This window comes from Pichia kudriavzevii, chromosome 1 (assembly GCF_003054445.1).
Source record: "Pichia kudriavzevii chromosome 1, complete sequence".
NCBI classification, from domain to species: domain Eukaryota; kingdom Fungi; phylum Ascomycota; class Pichiomycetes; order Pichiales; family Pichiaceae; genus Pichia; species Pichia kudriavzevii.
In genome coordinates this window covers 1,279,463-1,303,004 of record NC_042506.1, presented here as the reverse complement: position 1 = coordinate 1,303,004, position 23,542 = coordinate 1,279,463, and the positions used below count along the sequence as shown (strand labels likewise).

At 40.8% G+C, this 23,542-nt stretch overlaps 14 protein-coding genes across 14 annotated transcripts; 9 read left to right on the top strand and 5 right to left on the bottom strand.

The window, feature by feature from the left end:
- Window positions 1-12: 12 nt before the first annotated feature.
- C5L36_0A05940 (uncharacterized protein) lies at window positions 13-930 on the top strand (the record flags this gene model as incomplete). Its single annotated transcript, XM_029463616.1, has 1 exon — window positions 13-930. One exon carries the CDS (start codon window positions 13-15, stop codon window positions 928-930), a length of 918 nt encoding a protein of 305 aa, XP_029319476.1.
- A 152-nt stretch (window positions 931-1,082) lies between these two features.
- On the top strand, window positions 1,083-2,018 carry C5L36_0A05930 (uncharacterized protein; the record flags this gene model as incomplete). Its single annotated transcript, XM_029463615.1, has 1 exon — window positions 1,083-2,018. One exon carries the CDS (start codon window positions 1,083-1,085, stop codon window positions 2,016-2,018), a length of 936 nt encoding a protein of 311 aa, XP_029319475.1.
- A 160-nt stretch (window positions 2,019-2,178) lies between these two features.
- C5L36_0A05920 (uncharacterized protein) lies at window positions 2,179-3,132 on the bottom strand (the record flags this gene model as incomplete). Its single annotated transcript, XM_029463614.1, has 1 exon — window positions 2,179-3,132. One exon carries the CDS (start codon window positions 3,130-3,132, stop codon window positions 2,179-2,181), a length of 954 nt encoding a protein of 317 aa, XP_029319474.1.
- Window positions 3,133-3,669: 537 nt separating this feature from the next.
- C5L36_0A05910 (uncharacterized protein) lies at window positions 3,670-4,275 on the bottom strand (the record flags this gene model as incomplete). The annotated part of the gene is made up of 1 exon (XM_029463613.1): window positions 3,670-4,275. The coding sequence occupies one exon, from the start codon at window positions 4,273-4,275 to the stop codon at window positions 3,670-3,672; it is 606 nt and encodes a 201-aa protein (XP_029319473.1).
- Window positions 4,276-4,629: 354 nt separating this feature from the next.
- C5L36_0A05900 (uncharacterized protein) lies at window positions 4,630-5,232 on the top strand (the record flags this gene model as incomplete). Its single annotated transcript, XM_029463612.1, has 1 exon — window positions 4,630-5,232. One exon carries the CDS (start codon window positions 4,630-4,632, stop codon window positions 5,230-5,232), a length of 603 nt encoding a protein of 200 aa, XP_029319472.1.
- Window positions 5,233-5,489: 257 nt separating this feature from the next.
- On the top strand, window positions 5,490-6,047 carry C5L36_0A05890 (uncharacterized protein; the record flags this gene model as incomplete). Its single annotated transcript, XM_029463611.1, has 1 exon — window positions 5,490-6,047. The coding sequence occupies one exon, from the start codon at window positions 5,490-5,492 to the stop codon at window positions 6,045-6,047; it is 558 nt and encodes a 185-aa protein (XP_029319471.1).
- Window positions 6,048-6,281: 234 nt separating this feature from the next.
- Window positions 6,282-6,836, top strand: C5L36_0A05880 (uncharacterized protein; the record flags this gene model as incomplete). Its single annotated transcript, XM_029463610.1, has 1 exon — window positions 6,282-6,836. One exon carries the CDS (start codon window positions 6,282-6,284, stop codon window positions 6,834-6,836), a length of 555 nt encoding a protein of 184 aa, XP_029319470.1.
- Window positions 6,837-7,069: 233 nt separating this feature from the next.
- On the top strand, window positions 7,070-9,595 carry C5L36_0A05870 (uncharacterized protein; the record flags this gene model as incomplete). Its single annotated transcript, XM_029463609.1, has 2 exons — window positions 7,070-7,292; window positions 7,974-9,595. 2 exons carry the CDS (start codon window positions 7,070-7,072, stop codon window positions 9,593-9,595), a joined length of 1,845 nt encoding a protein of 614 aa, XP_029319469.1.
- A 33-nt stretch (window positions 9,596-9,628) lies between these two features.
- C5L36_0A05860 (uncharacterized protein) lies at window positions 9,629-10,690 on the bottom strand (the record flags this gene model as incomplete). Its single annotated transcript, XM_029463608.1, has 1 exon — window positions 9,629-10,690. The coding sequence occupies one exon, from the start codon at window positions 10,688-10,690 to the stop codon at window positions 9,629-9,631; it is 1,062 nt and encodes a 353-aa protein (XP_029319468.1).
- A 224-nt stretch (window positions 10,691-10,914) lies between these two features.
- C5L36_0A05850 (uncharacterized protein) lies at window positions 10,915-13,164 on the top strand (the record flags this gene model as incomplete). The annotated part of the gene is made up of 1 exon (XM_029463607.1): window positions 10,915-13,164. The coding sequence occupies one exon, from the start codon at window positions 10,915-10,917 to the stop codon at window positions 13,162-13,164; it is 2,250 nt and encodes a 749-aa protein (XP_029319467.1).
- Window positions 13,165-13,245: 81 nt separating this feature from the next.
- On the bottom strand, window positions 13,246-16,392 carry C5L36_0A05840 (uncharacterized protein; the record flags this gene model as incomplete). Its single annotated transcript, XM_029463606.1, has 1 exon — window positions 13,246-16,392. The coding sequence occupies one exon, from the start codon at window positions 16,390-16,392 to the stop codon at window positions 13,246-13,248; it is 3,147 nt and encodes a 1,048-aa protein (XP_029319466.1).
- A 1,006-nt stretch (window positions 16,393-17,398) lies between these two features.
- Window positions 17,399-18,808, top strand: C5L36_0A05830 (uncharacterized protein; the record flags this gene model as incomplete). Its single annotated transcript, XM_029463605.1, has 1 exon — window positions 17,399-18,808. One exon carries the CDS (start codon window positions 17,399-17,401, stop codon window positions 18,806-18,808), a length of 1,410 nt encoding a protein of 469 aa, XP_029319465.1.
- A 564-nt stretch (window positions 18,809-19,372) lies between these two features.
- Window positions 19,373-20,653, top strand: C5L36_0A05820 (uncharacterized protein; the record flags this gene model as incomplete). The annotated part of the gene is made up of 1 exon (XM_029463604.1): window positions 19,373-20,653. The coding sequence occupies one exon, from the start codon at window positions 19,373-19,375 to the stop codon at window positions 20,651-20,653; it is 1,281 nt and encodes a 426-aa protein (XP_029319464.1).
- Window positions 20,654-20,750: 97 nt separating this feature from the next.
- On the bottom strand, window positions 20,751-23,267 carry C5L36_0A05810 (uncharacterized protein; the record flags this gene model as incomplete). The annotated part of the gene is made up of 1 exon (XM_029463603.1): window positions 20,751-23,267. The coding sequence occupies one exon, from the start codon at window positions 23,265-23,267 to the stop codon at window positions 20,751-20,753; it is 2,517 nt and encodes an 838-aa protein (XP_029319463.1).
- Between the last annotated feature and the right edge of the window lie 275 nt (window positions 23,268-23,542).

Sequence of the window (23,542 nt, the reverse complement as noted above, 5' to 3'; positions counted from 1 at the left end):
TGCGCATATTATATGGATATTCTACATATAACATATAAAGTACATTATGTCAATACTGAAATTGGTATAAATACCAATATCAATTTATATAAATTAGTATATGTCTCTCTACAGGCGTATACTGTAAATAAAAGACACTCTCTATACAGAAAACCACCACTGTCAACCATGGACACTCCGCCACAACTTCCAACGCGTCCGGGGCTCACGTTGCCCTCCTTCGTGAGCAAGAAGAAGACGGGCATCACCATCGACACGTCCTCTGCCCATCACCAACAACAACAGCAGCAGCAGCAACAACAACAACAACAACAACAACAATTGCTACAACACCAATCGCACCCGCTACGACAACAGCAACTGCCACAGCAGAAACAGCTCCTTGAGCAAAGACAGCGGCAATCCAGTAGTAACAAACCATCAGGCGATCGTACACATGCTACACTCCAGACCTCTCCAATTCAAGACACGGCGTATCTAGACACGCTTATTGATGCCCTCCTTAAGATTAGAGAGGAAAACAGCTGTTTGAAGAACCAAATATGGAATAGAATCGATTCACTCAGTGATTGTATCAAAACAAATGATAACTTCAACAGTAGTTCCCCTTTGTCATTTACCCCCAATAGTTTGGCCCTTGATGCCGGTCTCTCCAATGAAGAGCTCCGAGAAATGCTCCATGCCCGCCGGGCGTACAATGCGGCGCTCCGTGCTACCCTTGTTGAGTACGAGGAGGCCATGGAGGTGCTACTCGACAAAATGGTGCGCACAAATAGCGCGCGTGCAATGGAGGAAAAGTTAATTCTCGAGCAAGGAGTTGGCGCTGTTATGCTTGAGGAGGAGAGGATGTATTCAGAATGGAGAAAATATACAGAGACTATGCAACAAGTATTTCTCTTGAACCGAAATTTCACCACGTCCTTGCAGTGATTTACTTGCTAACATAGACAAATTTTTAAGAAAGAAAACGAGAAGAAATTACAAAGTACATAAATACAAAGTACAAAGTACAAAGTGCAGAATAAATAAAACACAAGAAGAACTGGCCAATATCGAAGATTGTAAAAAGTGACTCTTATAAAATGCAAGACAACTATTCTCCTCCAAGCGTGCCATCCCCTCCGCCTCTACACACATACACGTATGCAACCGCTGTACCTACAATAGACGAAGAAGACGCTGAATTCATTTTGGGAATCGACGAAGCCGGAAGAGGCCCCATTCTAGGCCCAATGGTTTACTCGCTGGCTTATTGCTCTGCAAAGTTCAATGATGAACATCTACCAACTTGTGAATTTGCAGATTCTAAGAAACTCACTGAATCCAAGCGTTGGGAATTGATGCAACGGATCTCTACCGATACTGACTTGCTCAACTCCCAATTGGGTTATGCCATAACGTCGCTAACTGCAACAGACATATCCTCCTCTATGTTGAGGCCTAGCACTTCCATTGTCAACTTGAATGAACAGGCCCACGATGCCTCGATCAATCTCATCAAGCTGGTCATTTCTAAGCTAAAATCTAAATACCCAACCGTGAAAATCAAGGCGTTATACATCGATACCGTTGGTACACCGGCAACATATGTGAAGAAACTCCGTACCTTCTTCTCGACAAGTGACATCGAGGTCATCAAGGTGGAGAAGAAGGCAGACGCCACCTATCCGATTGTATCTGCAGCAAGTGTTGTGGCCAAGGTGACGCGTGATTGGTATCTAAAACAGCAGATGCTCAAGTTGGGAATTGACGACTTCAATTGGGGGTCTGGCTACCCTGGTGACCCGAATACCATCAAGTTCATCAATTCTCGAATGCACCCGTGGTTTGGATGGGACCATAATGTTCGGTACTCGTGGTCTACTGCGAAAAATGCCCTGGAGAAGAACAGGGCCGTTGAAATAAGGTGGGAGCACGAACTCGTCAAGAAACACGGCTACCAAGATATACTTGAACTGGCCAAGCCGTCGTCAACAACGCCGCACAAGTTTGAAGTATCTAAAGATTGGTTTCTGTAATGGTTGTAATTGATCGATGTATAATAAAGGGTGGAAACTTATATACAAATTATAGTAAAGAATACATAGAACGTCATAAAACGCCAACGCCAATGTCAATGCTAATGTCAATGTTAATGTCAATTTCAAAGATAATCACGGTAGAGACACACTACCAGCTCTAATTGGCAATGTTGGTCATTGGCTCCTCCTCGTATTCCACCTCGATTCTCGGTCTCTTGGCTCTCTTTGTCTTGATCTTCTTTGGTTTGGACTTGTCCTTGTCCTCATCATCATTGTCCTCATTGTCATTGTCCTCATCGTCGCTGTCTTCATCACTGTCTTCATCACTGTCTTGTCCCAACCACTTCTCGAGGTCCTCCATGTCGACCATCTCGTCCTCCTCGTCATCGTCCATCTCAACATACTCAACCTGACCACCGTCGTCAGAGTCGGAATCTAACTCAACGTCCTCATCGCTCTCCATCTCGTCCATCTCCAGGTCCCTATCCTCCCTCTCATTGTCATCCATCTTGCCGAGCACCTTCTTCCAGATCTTGTCGTCAACATTCAATGGCTTGTCTCCATATGCTCCACTCTTCAACCTATCCAACAACTCCTTCTCGATGGCCTTCTCAATCCGGGCAGCAGCAAGCGCCTTACGTTCTCTCTTCTCCTCCCTCTTTTTGACCTTATGCTTCACTCCAACATAGCTCCGCTCACTGACATCGCCTCTCTCGGCCTTCAACGCCATCCGACGCTCCGTGATTTGCACCTGCTTGAGCCTGGTGAATCTTTGTTTGCACTTGTTGATGTTGAACTCGTTCCAGTACATGAGCTGCTCGTCAATCTGCTTCAATGCCTTGGCATACTCCTTCGAGAGACGTATACGTTGCCAGAGATTGGCCGGCGTGTGTGCCCGCTCAACCGTCTTCATATAGAGGTAGATTCTCCCATCCACCTGTTTCACCGTGGCATACTGTGCATTGGCTAAAGGACACGATCTCCGGTCACACAAACCAGTAACGTTGTATTCGTTACGACAGAATGCCTGGTCGTTCTGCGAGACATGTGGGCGGATCTGAAACGAGCAGAACTGCTTGTTGATGACTTTCCAAATAAGGTCGTCCGACATATTCAATGCTTTCTATGCTGTCTATGCTTTCTTATGATGTCTGTGATGCCTTGTTTCTTGTGAAACTATAAACTTTGTTGTACAGTTCTGTACCTTCTTGTGATATTTCTACGAAAATAAGAGCCAATAAAGTGCCACTGGGTCTCTGATATAACTTGTCAAACTGTACTAGTATATACCTCAAGGAGGGAGTATATGTATATGTATGCGTATATTTATAAGTGTATATGTACAAAAATGCAAAGCTACACAACACACAATCAAGTTAAAAAAAAAATTAAAAAAAAAATTTCATCAAGACGGTTTTCATATTTTTTTTTTCCCTTTCAAACAAGTGAAAATTTATTTTCCCTGCAATGGAAACTGGCGAATTTGAAACTGCGAAATTCCAAAATATATTTATGAAAAAAAAAAAAAGAAAGAAAAAAAAAATCAACTGCGTCTATCGACTCGTTTTCTTTTCATTCCCAAAAAAGACACAATGCCCGCGTCGATCGACGCTGGCATTGTGTTCTCTATTTGAATTGATGTGAAGGCCTACAAACTGCTGAAGTGGCCAATTTCACCTCTGTATCTCTCTACATTGAGTTGTTGCAAGTCATTAACAACCGCATGCCATGATCCAGGGTAACCTGCCTTGGCCAGAAGTTGGTCCATTGTCTCTTCCTTGGTCCAGCCCTGTTCGGGAGCAACCTGCGGGAGAAATGTTGCCGAATAGTGTCTCCCCCTTTTGGAAAAGGAGATATGTATCCCGTGGACTCCCACTTGCCAGTCGAGTGGGGAGGAAGTGATGTCTTCGAATGAATGTAGAAGTGTGACATGGCACTCGAGGTGTGGAAGTTCGTCCTTTGTAATGGGTGGGAACCTAGGGTCGTCAAGAGCAGCAATAAGAGCATACTTGCGGACCCCGTCCGGGAGGCTTTGGGGGGCAAAGGTGCCAATACACCCTCTGAGGTTGCCGTTCTTGTTCCACGTTACAAAGAGAGGACACTTCAAGGGGTGGTGGTCTTGGTCTTGTCCTGATGACAATGACAACGGCGATGGCGGTGGCGGTGGCGATGTTTTAGTGAGTTCCGAATAGAGCACCTTTGTAGCATATTCCGCATACTTGTTACAGAGTTGTTTAGTTACAAGTGTGGACATTGTAATTGTGTCTGTTAGTGGTGTTGTTGCTAATGGTGTTGCTGATGCTGTCGCTCAAATTGCACGGTTTCCTGTGTTGCTCAGTGTGTGTGGGAAACAGCAAAACAAGGCCAAAGTAGAAAACACGGAGAAAATCATGCCATGTTCGGACTCTTCTCTTATCGGCTATCATCGACACCTGTGGCAGATATTTATGCTTTTATAAACAAATATATATATATATATATATATATATATATAGTATCTATAATATGCATATAATCATACACGTACGTAGATGTATATGTAGTTGTCTGTGCAGTTGTAGAAACTTACCCACCTCTGTTCTTGCTCTCCATCCATTCAAACATTCCAATGGCCAACATCGACCCCGCTACTCTCCATTCCTTAAACACCACTGCAGATATCGTCACCACTCTCATCACATCCAACACGTCGCAGTTGGCTGCATTTGCTGGTGGCTGTTTCTGGGGGATGGAACACCTCTTCCGCAGACACTTTGATATCCCACATCAAATCTTGGACGTTAAAGTTGGCTACGCCAATGGTAACTCCAACGTATACTCTCCATCGTACGAATCCGTCTGCACTGGCAACACAAACTGTGCAGAAACAGTACTCATCTCATACATCCCGGAAAACATTACATACGGTGATCTCACAAACTTCTTCTTCCACATCCACGACCCAACGACCCTCAATAAACAGGGACCTGACAACGTTGGCACACAGTATAGGAGCGGCATCTACTACACCACACCTGAACAACAACAGATCGCCAGCGACCTGAAGCGTCTCGTCCAAGAAGAATGGCTTCCCAATGATACTGTAGTGACGGAAATCGAACCCCTCTTGAGCTTCTACGACGCTGAACCGTACCATCAGCTCTACCTTGAAATCAATGAAAACGGCTATCACTGTCCATCGCACTATCTGAGAGACACTCCAGGCCACTGAACAGAACCCAACTCGACGTGGAAAATACTGACGTGGACAACACTGACATGGAACAATACCTAAACTTACTCTGATTTCTGCCCGTCTAGCAGTTCATCACCACTGTATCTTAATCACGATGACGGCAGGCATTGGCGAGAATCTCTCCCGTGCGGGTTTCTCCTCTGTACATGTGAGTTGCTATCTGTTTGTTTAACTACACCTCCTGTTGGCATTGCCTCCCTAAGGGGACATCCAACAGGACAACGTACACTAGAATGGCCAGCAACATTGTCTCCAAAATTAAAACGACAGAATCCTCACAACTGGCGGCCTTTGCTGCAGGCTGCTTCTGGGGGGTGGAACACATCTTCAGGAAACACTTCAATGTCCCAGATCAGATTGTGGACATCAAGGTTGGGTATGCCAACGGCAAAGAAGACATTCATTCTCCATCCTACAAGGCCGTCTGCACGGGGGCAACCAACTTTGCAGAGGCTGTCCTTGTCTCCTACGAGCCTTCCAGAGTCTCCTACAAAGAGCTGACGGAGTTCTTCTTCCGTATTCACGACCCAACCACACTCAACTCCCAAGGCCCGGATGTCGGCACACAGTACAGGAGCGGCATCTACTACACTACACCTGAACAGCAAGACGTTGCCCAACGTGTGAAAGACGTCTTCCAGAGGGAATGGTACAAGGACTCCAAGATTGTCACAAACATTGAACCTTTGAAGAGTTTCTACGACGCCGAAGAATACCACCAGCTCTATCTCCATGTCAATAAGGACGGATACACGTGCCCAACCCATTTCCTAAGGGAGAAACCTTTATAATTCTGTGTACTTGTATGTTACAAGCACTAAACAATGCTTTTCGATGTCAACAAAAGAGTCTGCACAACTGTGGCTTTGTGAGTTGTGGCTGTCCCCTCTTAACAGTAACTGGAACAACTCGTCTATATGTTTTGTCTCTCTTGCTGTTATTGATGCTACTGCTACTGCTACTGCTCTGTCTTCTCATTCTTCAAAACTCTCCTGTATATTCTTCTACATTGGCCGCTTCGGTAAATGACAACCCCAACCATCACCACTGCTCTCATCACCTCCAATACTTCACAAGTGGCAGCCTTTGCAGGGGGTTGTTTCTGGGGTATCGAGCATCTCCTACGGAAACACTTCCAGAAAACGCAGATAATCGACATCAAGGTTGGGTATGCCAACGGCAAAGAAGACGTTCATTCTCCATCCTACAAGGCCGTCTGCACGGGGGCAACCAACTTTGCAGAGGCTGTCCTTGTCTCCTACGAGCCGTCCAGAGTCTCCTACAAAGAGCTGACGGAGTTCTTCTTCCGTATTCACGACCCAACCACACTCAACTCCCAGGGACACAATGTCGGCACACAGTACAGGAGCGGCATCTACTACACTACACCTGAACAGCAAGACGTTGCCCAACGTGTGAAAGACGTCTTCCAGAGAGAGTGGTACAAAACAACTTCAATTGTAACCGAAATCCAGCCATTGAAGAACTTCTACGACGCCGAAGAGTACCACCAAATGTATCTAGATGTCAACAATCTCAACCTTAACTGTGCTGCACATTACCTCCGAGACCGGCCATAGGCTCCCTTGTCCTAATGGGTGGGAGAGGGGATCTTTTGTTTATTATCCTCTACGTGTATTGAGTAGTTCAAACTCAATTGGAGTTTCCTAAAGAGGCAACTAAGCACACTCTCAGACCTTTTTTTAAAAAATTATACCCTCTGTAGTTAATTGCATTCCTTGATACACAATTTGCGATTCAAGCCTTTGTGCTGGACCACTCTTTGTGAATTCTATTGACACACATAGACACAATGGACGAATACGACGGCTACTCTGACCATTCCTACGAGGGGTTCGACGAAGATGCATTGGATGATGAAGAATACGAACTTCTGTATGCTCAGCTCCCGTCATTCCGTAACAAGGTGAAATCGAAAAATTACCATATTGATGAGGACCTTCTCAAGGAATACCTCTGGGAGGCAGAGTTTGATCCAGATGTAGCCTTTGAAATTGTCACTGAAAACCATAAACGTATGTATTCACACCAAACACCCATTTTAGTGTGCAACAACCACCTTTCCCAACCTCTAAACTGAACAAGTGCTCTTCTCCAAGTTTAACCTGACGCGGTAAATCCCTCTTTTTTTTAGCTCACCAGCTATTTCATGTCCACTGTCGAAAATGGCTATTTTCTCCTTGCACGAGGCTCCCTCCAATGATACATCGACTCTTCAACAATGTCCAAACTACAACTACTTGCACAAAAGAGAAAACTGGAAAAACTCCAAAGTGATGCATTACCTCCGCTAACGCCACATTCTCCACAAGTTTCCAAGTTACAACAAAAGAGGGCAAACAGTGGATCTTCTGCTTTGGCTTCACTTTTGGCAAGGAAGAAAGCATTAGGATCGCAGAGCCATCCACAAAAGACGGGTGACGCTGAAAATGATGCTCCAAACCATATCAGGAAACAACCATCTCCGGTTCCGTCACCTATTGTCAAGAAGAAGATAGATCAGCCTGTCGAAAAAGACCAAACAATTGTTTTACCAGGATTTAATAGACCAGTTGCTCTCAAACATATCCTGGAACAGCCGACACATTTATTACCGCAGGTTCTGTTTGCCAATACAACTGTTGAAGTAGAAGAGTGTGTTTTTAAGAGGAGGAAAATCGCTGGCGATTTAGATACTAACATACCAACAAATATAGCCGTTAAAATCAAACAAAACTTTCAAACTCAAAGTCCCGATGAGAAACGTCAAGTTGTTGAAAATCTATCGGAAAAAATATCAGATGTGAAAATTGAACATAAAGAACCTGCAAAACAAAAGAAAAAAGTCAGTCCGACCAAACCAAAGAATAAAATAGATGTTGCCAAAGAACTCAGTCTAAAATCTTCCAAACCTTTACTTTCGTCAATTGTCATTGGACATGTGGATAGTGGGAAATCAACTACAATTGGAAGAATGCTCTATGATTTAGGTGTTGTTGATTCCAGAACACTACATAAACTAACCAAGGATGCCGAATTAGCTGGTAAAGGTTCATTCTCGCTTGCATGGGTAATGGATCAAACCCCAGAAGAGAGATCACGAGGTGTTACCGTCGACATTGTTCAAACACAGTTTGAAACTGATAAAATGAGATTTGCAATTATCGACTCCCCCGGTCATCGTGACTATGTTCCACAAATGATCAACGGTGTCACGCAGGCAGATTTTGCTGTTGTCATTATTGACTCAACATCGGATTTGATATTCGAAGCAGTCTTATCCAGAGAGGATAAGACAAATGCTTCACTAAGTGAGATATCCAAAGGCCAAACTTTTGAGCAACTTTTAATTGCGAAAAATCTAGGTATTGATAATGTCCTGTTGGTCCTCAACAAAATGGACGTTATAGATTGGGATCAGGATAGATTTATAACTTTGAAAGACACTCTCACTGATCATCTAACAGAATCGTTAGGTTTTGCTAAAGAGAATCTAAGGTTCTTACCAGCATCCGGGTTCAACGGTGATAACATTGTGAAAAAATCAAACAAATGCAAATGGTACGATGGACCTACATTATTTGAAACTCTAGAGCAAGTTAATGAAGAAATGCATAAATCAATCAATGAATTAACAGAGGTTTCTAAGGATCCGTTTGCCCTAACCATCACTGACATTCAAAGCACTGCAGACCATGGATCTCTCTCTAAGAAATCTAATAGCCTGATTGTCCAAGGTCGAGTAAACAGCGGTACAATTCAGCCTGGAGAAACTGTCAGGCTTTGGCCTTCTGAAGAAACTGCAGAAATTGATTCCGTCACAACTACAGTCTCTAAATTGGAAGATAAGGATGCATCAGAAAAAAACAATGAAAAAATTGGTACTGTCGGTGAATTTATCGAGCTAAAACTGCGTAAATTAGAAATACCCGATGCCGTTTTTCTAGGTGATCTAATGACCAAGGTCTCCAATGTTTCAAATTATGATGTCGAGTGTGGCAATGAATTAACTTGTGAGTTACGTATGTTTGGATTGACGCGTCCCGTTTTAGTCGGGACCCCCTTTGTTTTATTCAAAGGTCCTGTTTCATATTCTGCAAGACTAGCATCAATTGAATGGGTTGAAAGTAAAGTCATTCAACCAGACGGTACTACAAAGTTAAAAAAGAGTAAAAAGAAGAAACATTTAAGTTCCGGACAGCGTGGTAAAGTTGTCATTGAAACTGAGAAGCTGGTCCCAGTTATCAAGTCAAATGATGGTAAAAGAGCATTTGATAAATTGCAGAGGATTGTCATACGTAAGGAAGGTATGACTATAGGTGCAGGGAAAATTATCTGATTTTTTTTTTCAATGTTTCACTTTATAGACAACTTATAAAATATAATCAATTGCCAATAGGATCAATGCAGCTAAAAAGATGAGCCACGCAAAGGTCTTGTTTCTTTTTGAGTTACTCTCATTGGCCTTTATAAGGACTGTATTCCCACTCTTCACATTCGACATAATTGTGTCCTTTTGTACATCTAACAGAGAAATGTTATCATTCTGCATGGAAAGTTGGACACCAATTTCACGAACCATACTTGCAACATCCATCATAGATTCTTCTATTTGCGAAACTTGATCAATAGTTTCTCTTTTCAACTGCTCTATTAGAGAATGTTGCTCTTCTTGTAACTGCAACAGTTGCTTTTGAGGTAATTCTGACTTGATTTCTTCATACTCTTCTGAAACTACTTTTATATTTGTAGCCGCCACGCTCGGATGATCCATCTGTTTATTAGAAGGATGTATACCTGGATTGTTTGATTTTGAACTCGCTGAAGTACTTAATGACGATTTTTTTAATTCGTTTAGTCTTTCCATTCTTTTATTATGCATCTCATTCCAAAGCAGCATTATTTTTTGCAATTCCAAACCAAGAATGTTGACGACATTACTGAATATCGTACGCAATGTATCATTCCGTATTGCTGCATAATCAGAGTAGTCACCCATAGAAATAAGATTTCTCGTTAACGATTGTAAACTAGAGTACTTAGCTTTCGATATTGGGAACCCTACTTTTTTTAGTGCGTATGTCAGTTCATCCGAACTTGCCTCCATAATCTTTAATTTTGTAGATACATCTTGCAAATTCTTGATTCTCTGCGTGAGTCTCTGAATCTTCACTTTGTATTCAGTATCTATCAAAGCTTTTTGTTCTTCTGACATTACCCTTGAGTTTGATAGTAGATATTGAGGTCGTGCTGTGTTCAAGATTTCTGTTAATGATGCAATTGTTTGGTGAATTGAGGATGTGTTGATATAGAACTCACTGTTCTTTAGGTGGCATGATTCGACATTTCTTTTTTTGGTCACTTCTGTTTGTGTATGGTCAAGTGAATCTTCATAAATAGCCACACATTTCCTAAAGAAAACGGTTCTGTCCATGTTTGGAAGTTACCTCAAAATTATAGTTAGTTATGAAGAAAAAAAAGTCTATTTAGGACGTCTCCATCTTACAAAAAAAAATGATTAAATTTAATTTGGCGCTTATACTTGGTTCCGATTTTAATCAACAAGATTCATGTCCAGTGGCTGTTCTCTGGCCCGGTTTCTTTTTACAGAGATTTCACAAACACTAGTTCTCTATTTGCATAGTCATCAAACAATCAATGGATTCCGATTTAGGTGGCAATAACGTTTGGGATGATAATCCCTCCTCCCCAAAGGGAAACATCCTCTCAAAATCTATCTTCAACATTCAGGCAGACAATGGTGGTATCAGGGATGAACAAAAAGCCTCTTCTCCCTGGGAAGATGATATTGACAAGGCATTCAACGAAGAACCCAAAAGAGATTCTTATCATCTTGGTACGGGGTCTTCCGCAGTAACGTATAATTCTGGTGACGATGATGTTAATGACTTTCAAATTCAAAATGAACTTGCACATACAATGAAATCAATAATGCTAAGTAACGATGGTGTTAATGGGAATAATGAACAAGATGGTATGCGTAATATCCTGGGTCATGTTCATTACGAAAATGAAAGACAAGATAAATCTGATAATGAAAATCCATTTATTGGAGAAAGCAATAGTACTGATCAACTAGATATAACTATCCTTAAGGAAAAGAAGAATGAATTGTTTAACTCATTGACAAAAGATGTGGATTCTCATCCATTTTTGAGAGATTCGATAGAAAACGAGCAGGACAATTCTAAAGTTGAAAGTTTTTTTGAGGATTTACCAAAAGAGAACGGAGATGGTAAAGATGACTCTGCTCTAAATAATTTGTTAACACTTTCGAGCGGTGTGGATGCTAAGGATGAAGCTACAAATTCCAAAACTAAGTCTACAAAATACCAGGGAGTAGTGTCCCCAAATCGAAAGATAAACATTTTGCGCCCTAGGAGAGTAACCAAGACTATTTTGAAGTCGGATTCGGGAGTCGTGAAGAACGAGTCGACAGATATGGATCCCTTATTTGTACCTTTGTTAAACGTTCAAAGTGATAAAAGTACAAAGGGAGATGTACCGTTAGATTCTCCAACGAGTAGGAAACAGAAACTCATTAACGAATCCGAGGCTCTCCTTTTCAACATAAAGAAAGACAAGGATATGCTTGGTCAGAACACTTTATCAAAAGCATCATCGAGCAGTTCATCTATAATATCTAACGGGATTGCCCCTACAATAGAGGATACAAACCCCTCTGGTGAAACCTTTGAAATCACTGTAGGTGATCCCATTAAAGTTGGTGAATTAACAAACGCACATGTGGTGTACACCATTACTACGAGAACTTCTTGTGAATTATTTAATATGGAAGAAACCGTTGTGACTAGGAGATACAGTGACTTTTTGTGGTTGTACCACCAGCTTCTGAACAACCATCCAGGATATATTATTCCGCCTCCTCCTGAAAAACAAGTTTATGGACGTTTTGACGATAAATTTATTGAAAACAGAAGACAGGCTTTGGAAAACATGTTGATAAAAGTTGCCAGAAGAAAGATATTCCAAAGAGACGTGGACTTTGTACTGTTCTTGCAATCAGAAAACTTTGCAGAACAATCAAAAGAACATGAGGCTGTTGTTCACCATGATAATGATATCTCAAATGATTCTCTGAATACAATGGCGCAAATGTTAAATGTTGTTCCTAGTTTGGGTATAAATGAAGCAGCCACAAGTAGTGGATTCTTCAGCACATTAATCGGGCTTAATATTCCCAAGTATGTGGAGGAAGACCCAATTATATTAGAAAGACAAGCATATGTCGAAAGTTTGGATACCCAATTACGGCATTTAACTTCCAGTTTAGACATGATTCTGGAAAAACGTGATGATTTGACGGCATCCTTGAATGAGGTCACGGCAGTAATACAGCATATGTGCGATTTGGAAGTCAATTCTGAGATTACAGAAATCTTGAGTAATTTTGAAGAATTGGAAACCAAGATTAAGGAGCTGTTAGATCGGGCAAATTTGTCGCAAGTGCTGACCTTTGGCTCAACAATCGATGAATACGTTAGACTTTTGGGATCGGTTAGAAACTGTTTTGAGAATCGGTTGAAAATATGTAATAGTATTGCCACTTTGAAACAGCATCAAGAGAAAAAAGAACATAGCTTAGCAAAATTCAGAGCAAAAAACCAAAGCCAGCCTGACAAGATTAAAAAAATGGAAGAAGATATGGATAATTTCAACAAAATTTTAGAGAGACAGGTACATTTCAAAGAAAAGTTTGATGAAACTTTCAAGAGTGAATTGAAGACGTTCGAGTTTCGTAAAGTCAAGGATTTTAAGGATATGATTGAAATTTACTGGGAAAGTCTAATCGAGAATCAAAAATTACTTATTGAACTATGGGAGTCATTCTATGAAAAATGTAAGTTTGACACTTTCGAGAAATAATATGGGCTCGTCGATGTAATTATAAATAAATAGAATAACCTATATAGGAATGTTAGCTGTATGACTTTTTATTTTCTCATATCAGGCCAGCAAAATCTCCCATCCCCATTCTTTCATTACAGTGGTCCAGTGAGACCAACTTCCTACAAAACTTTCAATGTCGTCGTCATGAGATTCATCATCGCCATGTATAGCAACGCTTATTCTTCTTTTAACCTTATTATACTCTTGACTGCTCTCTTCCTGGTCGTTTGAGTCTGATTCGACGAATTTGTTTCGTTTTTTCTCTTTCAACGAATCTTTTCTGGCCCACACTTCCTTAACTACTTCCCATGCACGATTTATTGTACCTAGCCACATCTTCTCAGTCAATTCGTTCCACCTCTCGGTGGCCCACTCTCTCTCCTCGCCTACCTTTGCTTCACATGATGCAACAAAAAGGGGGAACATGTGTGTAACCAAAGTTCTAGATGAACTTGGAATACTAGCCAATAACATCATTACATTTTCGGCTAAACTGTGTGAGGTAGGACTAGGCACTTCAGGAACTGTTTGGTGTAAATATAAAAGAGTTGCGTATCTGTATGCCTCTGCAGTTGCCACGGCAGCATTCAAATCAAAGTTTGGGTCTTCACTATAAAAGGATCCGGAATGTGGTATCTGGGGTATTTTCCAATGCTCAATTGCTGACTTCAACTCAACGGTATGTGATATCATTCGAAGCGGTGTTTTGATTGGGTTGCAATTTTTACAAGATTTATCAGTTGGTGATGCTCCCGCTTGAGACTTATAGCTACGAACTTGACCAATCAAGGTTGCAACTTCATCGATTATTGGGAATAGTGTTTGGGCTACACCTAGCAAGGGGTCAATTAAATCACCCTCTTCTAGATTTAAGCTCCTGTATTTTTTGATTATTTGAGCACTGTCTGGTTTGTTTTTCTGTTTTCTTTCCAACTTCATTCGTTTGATTGATGAAAAACTGCCGCTTTTTGACCGCTTCATAGTAAGGTTTGGGCTGTCAATGTTTTTTTCGCTTTCCGGTGAAGTTGATCTGATCTCTTCAAACAGCACTTCTTCATCGTTATAATACTCCTCACCACTAGACATTCTAGCCAATACATCAAAGTAAATCCAAGCATTAACTAAAAATTGTAGCTCACGTGACATTTTCCTTTTCGAATGTGGTAACAAATCTTTAGTTGAATCCATTTCCTCTAAATACTGACTGGAAGAACTACCTATACTCAATGCTCTCTTACGACTCGGTCTTTTAACTTCAAACTTATCTAACACTTTTGCAATCATACTCTTTGCACCTTTCAAATGCGCAATACCAGTGGTTGTTTGTCTGTCCCAAGCTTCTCCCATCGCCAATGCTATGCATGTAGCAAGAGCCACATCGGGTGGTGTTTTATCTGTTACGTCTTTATTGTCCGAGCTTAACCCATGGACTAAAGAAACAATGGCCTCTTTCATATACTTCATTCCGCGTGCTCTTATATTTGAATCGCCTCTTGCGATGTGAAACGATGTCATCGCAAGTAACGCATTTCTCACAACTGGATGACTCTGGGACATTGGCAAAAGGTATGTTCTCCATGGGTTTTCTGTAGGTCCATTTTTGATAGACATTATACCACATGTGTGCTGGTCAAACGCAAGTAACGTTGTTAGGTGTTCATCTGCTATGTGCAATGATCGTATGTTTTGACCGCTTAAATGCGGGAACATAGTCTGGTTATTGGGTGTTCCAGCAATATCAGACCCGGGAGATGTGTAGTGAGCCAACTGGTAGCATTGTTCTGTCCTGTCATTAACTTCCCTCAAAACTTTATCTTCGGTTTTATCCTCTTCGGTTTGTTCAACACTATTAGGAAGGTTTAGCAACTGTGGGAAAAAGGGAGAACCAGGATTTGAGAAGTTAGAAAACTTGGGAGTTTCGCCTGTAAACACTGGGGATGCTGAGTCCAAAAGAGTGAGAGGGGCTGTTTGGGCCTGAGAAATTGTTGAAGTAGACGAGTCGGTATGTTTCATGTTCAGTTCACCGCTAAAAGATGGTGATAACGAATGTAGTGGGTTCCCAGATCGAACAATGTATCTGGGGGACATTTCTGCAAAAGTTTCCAAATTTAATGGTGAAAACTTCATATATTGGCCAGGGTCCATGTCTTCAAGGAATTTGGGTGTATTTACATTAGACAATGAGGTAAAGATCTGGTGCTGTTCGCCTATACTTTGCTGGTATGGCAAAAACATACCAGTAATATTTGGGGACCTCGGATATTGTTGCGGAGATGGTACATCTTTAAAAAGATTTATTGGCGAATCCTTAGTCAATATGGAAGATATTGATGTTTTAGATGTTGAAAGAGGTTTCGGTGGATCATCACCCAATGGAGAACCGATTGTGGGAGTACTAAGAGACCTAGTGTTATTGCCATTTCCATCGGCACTTTGGGAATCTTGTGTTCTGGGGATGCTAACAATCTCGGCAGCTTGAGGAATGGATTTATCTTGGACTTTATGGTGTTTCCTGTTGGCCTCTTCAAGAGATTTCAAGTGTATTTGAGTTAAAGAGTCGATATCACTGAAATCGGATATCCCACTGATTGCGTTAGCGATTTCGGAGGCCAAATGGGGGTTTTTCCCCTTGGAGATGAGGACGTTAGCAATTGCAATTTCTTGTGCTGACTTCCCCGTCACTGAAAACGTTGCATCTTCCAGTGCCTTCTGTAAATTGGTAGTTTCCGTATGATGTGATTCACTGTTTTGCTCTTCTCTGACTCCATCTATTGTCTTCACCTCAGTAGTCTTTTTACTCTTTTTTAAAGTTCCACAAGATTCAGAAAACTCTCTCCATTTAAAATTCACCGCATATCCACCACAGACTATTCCTCGCTTAATACAGTTCTGACAGTACGGTTTGGCCTCGTCGCATTTTAACCTTCTCCTTTTACAAGTAACACATCCGGTTCTCGACTTGGTCTTCTTTGGCTTGGCCTTTTCTTCTTCGGCTTTTGAATCCACCATTTGAAGTTTAATAGTTTGTTTCTCTCCCCAATGCTGTAATGAAACAAACAAAATACACTTATGGTATCGTAAGAAACTAATGGTATCGTGAAACACTAATGGTATCGTAAAACACAAATGGTATCGTGAAACACTAATGGAAAAGAAAAACAATAATAGAAATGGAAAAAACCCCACTCCCAACCAGTACTGCATGGATGACCCCTAGAAGGGGCAAGAGAAACAGGCACCGTCTTACAAGTGAACGTTTCAACCGCACTCCCGTCTCGATCGGAATAATCTCCAACTCTGTTCGGTAACAATGGACATGCTCTCTCTTCAAGCACCATCTCGATAAGAAATCCCAGCGTTGTTCACCTTCAAAAGATAAGAAAAGGGGCTCAGCCACTTTGAAAATTCCACCAAATTTTGTCTTGAGGGGAAACGTTTCCTATTATGGCAAAAAATTCCCAACCTCCCTCGGCGGATAACATGAACAAAACAAAGAATTTGTTTTTGTCTATTTCCTTGTCTTTTTCTTACTCTTTGTCTTTGTCTTTGTCTTTGTCTTTGTCTTTGTCTTTGTCTTTGTCTTCGTCTTTGTCTGTTCCTTTCTCTGAAGATCGGGTTGTCATTGTCAGCATTGGCCGGACAAGGAGCAGTGGATATTTAAACAAAGGTGTATTTCGCATGTCTACCATCCTCCTATGCACTATAAGACGGTTCTCCTTCGAACCTACCGTCCCTTCTTCATCGACCGCTCTCTCTTTCTCCCTGGTTGAATGTGTCTGTAATTTTGGCTCGTTGTAGCTCCTCCTGCAAGCAAGTCCCGGTAAACTCGTCACATGGGTCAACTGCACCCATTGTCGTCAAAGAGTGTGTCATTGACAGTGACAGAATACCATCATCTTCCCGGCGTTTCAGCGCCTTTAGACGTGTCCCGTATACTTTTATGGACAAACAAACACAGTACCTTGAACCGCATCCGTTCATCGCCCTATCTGCGCACCGTAGTTTGTAGTACCGGTATATCGACAATCTAGAACCAATGATGACAGAGGAACAATCTAGCAGGAGACCATCATCCGTTTCTAGTATGTAACGTATTCCGCGTTTGGTCAATATTGTATTGATTTATTATGAAATGTCTCTCTCTTGTAGTGTAAGAGAGGAGGCCATTCAGCTTCATGTGGGAGTCACGTAGAACAGATCCAGTATAATCATGAGTGTTGTTGGAACTGCTGCAAATAGGAGGCTCTCTGACGCCCATGGCCCGGCGCTTATGCCGACTGTCAATGGAGGGAGTTGGGGCGCACAAAATAGAGCGTTCAATCACGAACTAAATAACGGACTTGGTTGTGATTATAGTTATGGTTATGGATTCTCTTATATTAAGGTTGTCTTTGTTATCATTTTGTTTCTTGTATCCTTGATCAGCTTTGTCACTCAGACAGAGTTGACCAGTATGCTCTACTCCTCGTATGAGTTCAACGAGCCAATGCTGTTGCTGTTTCTGACGCATGGCACCTGGTGGGCCCTCTGGCCCTTACAATTCATTTCGATTGCCTCCTACAAGACCATTAGGAGGTTTGTAATGCATATACTGGGGTACGAAGATTTGGGTGGTAAAAAATGGAAGGGCTTTAGACGGGCTTTTGCAAGCTCCGTTAAGGCCCAGCACCGAAACATCTTCCATACTGCAGAACTAACAACAGAAACTAACAAACCAGATTATGAGGTCATTTACAGAAACCCAAAGAAGAGCTTCAGATACTACTCTGAATTTTTCCATTCAGAGGCATTCAAACACCTCTTCATAATGTCCGCATGCTTGTCCATTATCTTAAATGTTGCTGGGTCAACGTGGTATATCTCCATGTCCTTATCGACGGGGAGTGATGTCACTGCTATTTACAACTGCAGTGCATTTACAGCATACGTCTTTGCAATTCCATTACTCAGAGAAAAGTTTTCATGGATCAAGGCAAACTCCGTCGTAACAGCCGTTGTTGGCGTCATAGTGGTGGCGTACACCGGTGCCAAAGACCTCTCTGATGGGTCCAACTACTACCCCCATCGTCTCTTGGGTAACCTCATCATTTTTCTAGGTGCAATTCTATATGGGCTCTATGAAGTCCTTTACAAGAAATGGTGTTGTCCTCCATCGGAAGTGGTGAGTGCAAGAAGACAAGCCACTTTTTCGAACTTCATCATGTGTCTGATCGGTATTGCCACTTGCATTACCATGGGTGTTTGCATGTTGGTTATTCATGTCTCCGGGTTACACCGGTTTCATATCCCAACCGAAAGTAATGCTGTACTGATAATGCTACTCAGTGTCTTCTCTAATCACATTTTCAGCGTTTGTTTCCTAGGATTGATGTCCTTGACCTCTCCTGTCTTTTCTTCGGTGGCCTCCTTATTGACCATATTGATTGTTGGAATCTTTGAGTGGTCATTTAGAGGAGTCTTTATCACAATCTACCAGGTGGGTGGTTACATACTGATCATGGTTGGATTCTCCCTGCTGACATATGCCTCCTGGAATGAAATCACCCAACAGGACAATGACGATGAATACATCACTGATAGTGAATCTACCTACAGCTCGTCCAGTTCTCAACACGCATAGGCAATGTGGTGTCCGCCACATTCAATACCAATCTTTGTTTTATATCTATTGTTGTATCAATAATGATAACTCTCCAATCTACAGTAACTCAACCTCCTTCAAAAATTATAGAGAAATATAATAATACATACAGGGTTTCGTCACATAGAGAAAAATGCCGTCTCTTGCTTCAAAAAAAAATGCCAGTCTTCTGTGGAAACTCCTTTCTTTCCGCTTCTATGCCGATTGCATTTGGAAGAAATGAAATAAACTTACAACTCAGAACCCCTGTTCCCATGTTCGCCTGCCCAAGATGACCTTTGCAGGCACATTCTTACATGTGGATCGGCCACTCCGATCATTTCAGAATTGCTTTCCCTTCACACTTAACTCATGAACTCGTAGCATTCTTCCTAATCCAGGGCAACTTCAAAACAAATTTTGTGTAAAACACCTTTTTTTTTTTCAGTTTCTCATCTTGAAGCTTTTCTGTATTTTTTTCTTCTTCATGAGTCTTCTTGATCGACGAACAACTACCCTTTTTATTACCTCATATCCAGTAGCAACTCCTTTAGAAGATTGACAATGGCTGAAGAAATCACCCAAGGAACAGCTGACATCAAACTTGAGACCGAACAAAAGATCACTCCATGGGAGGTTGAAGGAGCCGTCGTTGACGGTGAAGCCCAAGGTATCGACTACGACAAGCTTATTACCCAATTTGGTACTAAAAGAATTGGTGAAGAAACTCTAGCAAGATTCAAGGAAGTTACCGGCCATGATCCCCACCATTTTATGAAGAAGGGTCTATTCTTCTCCGAAAGAGACTTTAACAGAATTCTCGATATGTATGAGCATGGCGAACCATTTTTTCTTTATACTGGTAGGGGACCTTCCTCAGATTCAATGCATTTGGGCCACATGATTCCATTTTTGTTCACCAAATGGTTGCAGGATGTTTTTGATGTTCCATTGGTTATTGAATTGACTGATGATGAAAAATTTTTGTTCAAGCCAAAACTCACCATCGACGATGTCAAGAAATTTGCAAAGGACAATGCAAAGGACATTATTGCAGTTGGCTTCAACCCTGAAAACACCTTCATTTTCTCGGATTTGGAATACATGAACCCATCATTCTATGAAACGGTTGTTCGTGTTTCTAGACAAATCACAACCTCTACTGCCCGTGCAGTATTCGGATTCCAAGACTCAGATTGTATCGGTAAGTTGCATTTTGCTTCTATTCAAATTGCAACTGCATTTCCATCTTCTTTTCCTGATGTTCTAGGGTTACCACCAAAAACACCTTGTTTAATCCCCTGTGCAATCGATCAGGACCCTTACTTCCGTGTTTGTCGTGACGTTGCAGATAAATTGAAATTCTCTAAACCTTCACTTATACACTCACGTTTTTTTCCAGCCTTACAAGGATCTTCTACAAAGATGTCTGCATCTGATGAAAACACAGCCATTTTCATGACAGATACCCCAAAGCAAATCCAAAAGAAGATCAATAAGTATGCCTTCTCTGGTGGCCAGGTCACTGTTGAAGACCATAGGAGACTAGGTGGTAACCCTGACGTTGATGTTGCCTACCAATATCTGTCTTTCTTCAAAGACGATGATTCTATGTTGAAGGAAACATATGATGCTTATAAAAGGGGTGACCTTTTATCAGGTGAATTGAAAAAACTATCCATTGAGGTCCTGCAAGAATTTGTCAAGGGTTTCCAAGAAAGGCGTGCCAAGGTTGATCAAGAAACTCTTGACAGCTTTATGAAGCCTCACAAGCTAGTCTGGGGTAAAAAGGATAGATTAGTTCCTGCTAAAGAAAGAGTTAAGAAAGAGAAGGCAAAGAAATAAATTTAGGGTTTAAACTTTTGTTTTCTTTAATTTATAGATTTATATTTCGTCTTTACAATCGATTTTGTTCTTTCCTCTAGGTTCGGCGCTTGCTGTATTAGATTTCCTTGATTGCCTTCATCACGTCAGTTTCAAAACTCCTGTAGCATTGGTCAATCATATAACTTGGGAGATTAAACGACTGACCATATTCATCGTTGGCAAACCATTCAATACTTGCATCCTTCGCCTCTTTGATACTTAGCTTCGTGCATGTTAATATTTCAGTTCTGTCAATTTTACGCATCAATGATTTGACAACTTTTTGAACATCTACTACTTTATTGCGCATCTTTTTCTCGCCAAAGAAACTAACTGGTCTACTGAGCTTTACGAGAGTTGTAAGAACACAATCAAAGTCTTGGATAGACATATAATAATGATTAAAAGACGCATCTAATGGGTTAGATGGTGCTTCGCCAAATACTGGTGAAGAGCCTTCGCATCCGCGTAATAGCCATGCTAGAACATTGAGGCATGTGATTTCAATCTCAGAGAACATTGATAGCGTTTCCGTGTTCTTGAGAGATTCCAAGAATCTCTTCTTATAATCACACCAGACACGACTGTGCTGATCATAGATAATTAATTCCCGCAAAGTAATGATTTCAACGTACTTTTTATCGTATAATTTGCTCAGGGGAGCGTCTATTAAAGACTTTGTATGTTCATCAGCTTTATGGTCACCACAGTTCCACATGATTTTTCTATCAATGTTATCGTGCAATTGCAAATCAATATCTGAACCTTCCAAAATCATCGTCTTGTACGAATGCTTCAAAATTGGAACGTATTCACCAGTAATGGAATCTAGTGCAAGATTATCACCAGTCAACCGAGCATGTTGAATGGCTTCAACAACTAGCTCGTAGTGAACAATTGAATTTTCAGCTCTTAGCTTGAATTCAATAAACCCCTTAAGTTTGCTATAAGTACCCATTTCAAAGCAATTCATTACCATAGGGGGCAATTCCATAGCCACATTATGATGGTAGAAATCAAGCAGTTTGTTAATTCTATCGTCTTTACGGCATCTGGTGGCCCTATGGTTCATGAAATACGGACTCAATGTGTCAATTTGAACATTCTTAATTTTCAACGAATCATAGATTCGATTTAATGGAGAATAAATATTTGTATTTAGGTAAAATTTTGCTAGCCACAATTGAAGATGGAACTCAAATTTGTTTTTACAAATAGCATTTTCTAGAATAATTATCAAGTTCAAGAAAGTTTGATTCTCAGAAGATTTGGTTATCCTTAAGTAGGAGCGGATAGATAAAATGAGAAATTCAAAACCTGCAAAATAATCATACTCTTCTAAATTATTCAATAGATGTTTTGTAACTTCATAATATTGGCAACATTCCTTGAAAAATGACTTTTCCAGGAATATTTGGGGGTCGATAAGGCTCTTAATCTTTATGTAATTCACGAGGCAATTTAAGTCATCAGCATTCGATTTCCTCTCTCCCTTCACAACTGAGGCTAAATCTCTCTTGTTATATTCAGTATTTAAGGAATCCAATATTTTGTCCTTTGGAATAAATCCATTCTCTAAAAACTTCTTGAGGTCCAAATACAAAGACAATTTATTCATAAACCGAGAAAGATAATTTTCGAAACCTCTCTGTTTTCCCTCAATATCATCATCATCCACGACATAAATCTTAGCTAGCTGACTATTTCTACCTGGCTTATAGTTTTCAATGATTTCCTTTATCTCCGAGGATTTATTCAACTTTTTGGCAGATTTTATAGCCAACTTCCATGAATCCCAATCATCTGTACCAATGTGACACACATAATAAGTGGTCATCCGATACAATTCTTCCCACATTTCATGTTTTTCCAGTTCCTGATAATATATCATCAGCAACTCCAAATCCAGTTCCTTTGAAAGAAAGGATTTCAATTCTTCCAGACATTTTTCAAAATCACCGTTTCTCAAAAGTAGATGGGCCTTTACGTACATTTCTTGAGCATTAAGTGGTTTGTTTCCAACTGCCTCTACACTTTCAATAATTTTTAATCCTAGCATTGCTAGCAACTTATCCTTTCCATTCGGAAGTCTTTCCTTGTCTGTACAACAAGTTATTACCAAGACCATCGTTGCGGCCGCCCATAATTTCATTGTTCTACCATTTTCTGCATCCACTTTGAAGCATTTGGATAAAGACATAGTAGCCTTTTGCATACCAACAAGGTCATTATCATTCACGGTTTGTTTGAACCATTCATAGGCTAGTGTTGGTGTTTGGTACTTTCTGATTGCAGATTCAAACAAATCTTCATTCGGTTTGTAATCGAGCAATTTGAAGGCAGAGGTTAACAAGCTTATTGTTTTTGGATCCGAAGGAGTTTTCTTAGCTAGCGCAAGACATTCTATCAATGCTTCATCTGTAGTCACTTTTGAATTGGCACTTAAACTGGCATTGGCTAAAACAAAACACTTACAGGCCAAATTGTGGGACGAATTTGGCTGCTCTTTGATTCTTTTATTTACTAAATTAAGGGCAAGCGTAAAGTTGCCTGCATCTATTGCAGCATCAATAAATTTGAAGCCAGTAAGCATGTGGAGTGGCCTGGTCACGATCTTGATGGATACTTCTGGAAACAAGAAATAAAGGACAAATTGGCATTCGGCATTGAGCGAAATGAAATTAATTCTTGCAAAATGTGAAGTCTTTGTAAAATATATCTTGAAGATTCTCAATCTGTTATTTTTGCACACTGGCACGTTTACTGCGCTAGATAGATCGTCTAATTCAGATACAAAAACAATAAAAAATATATTTTTTCTTATGCCTCCCAAAAAATGAGTAAATACAATAGCTATTTAATTTTAAA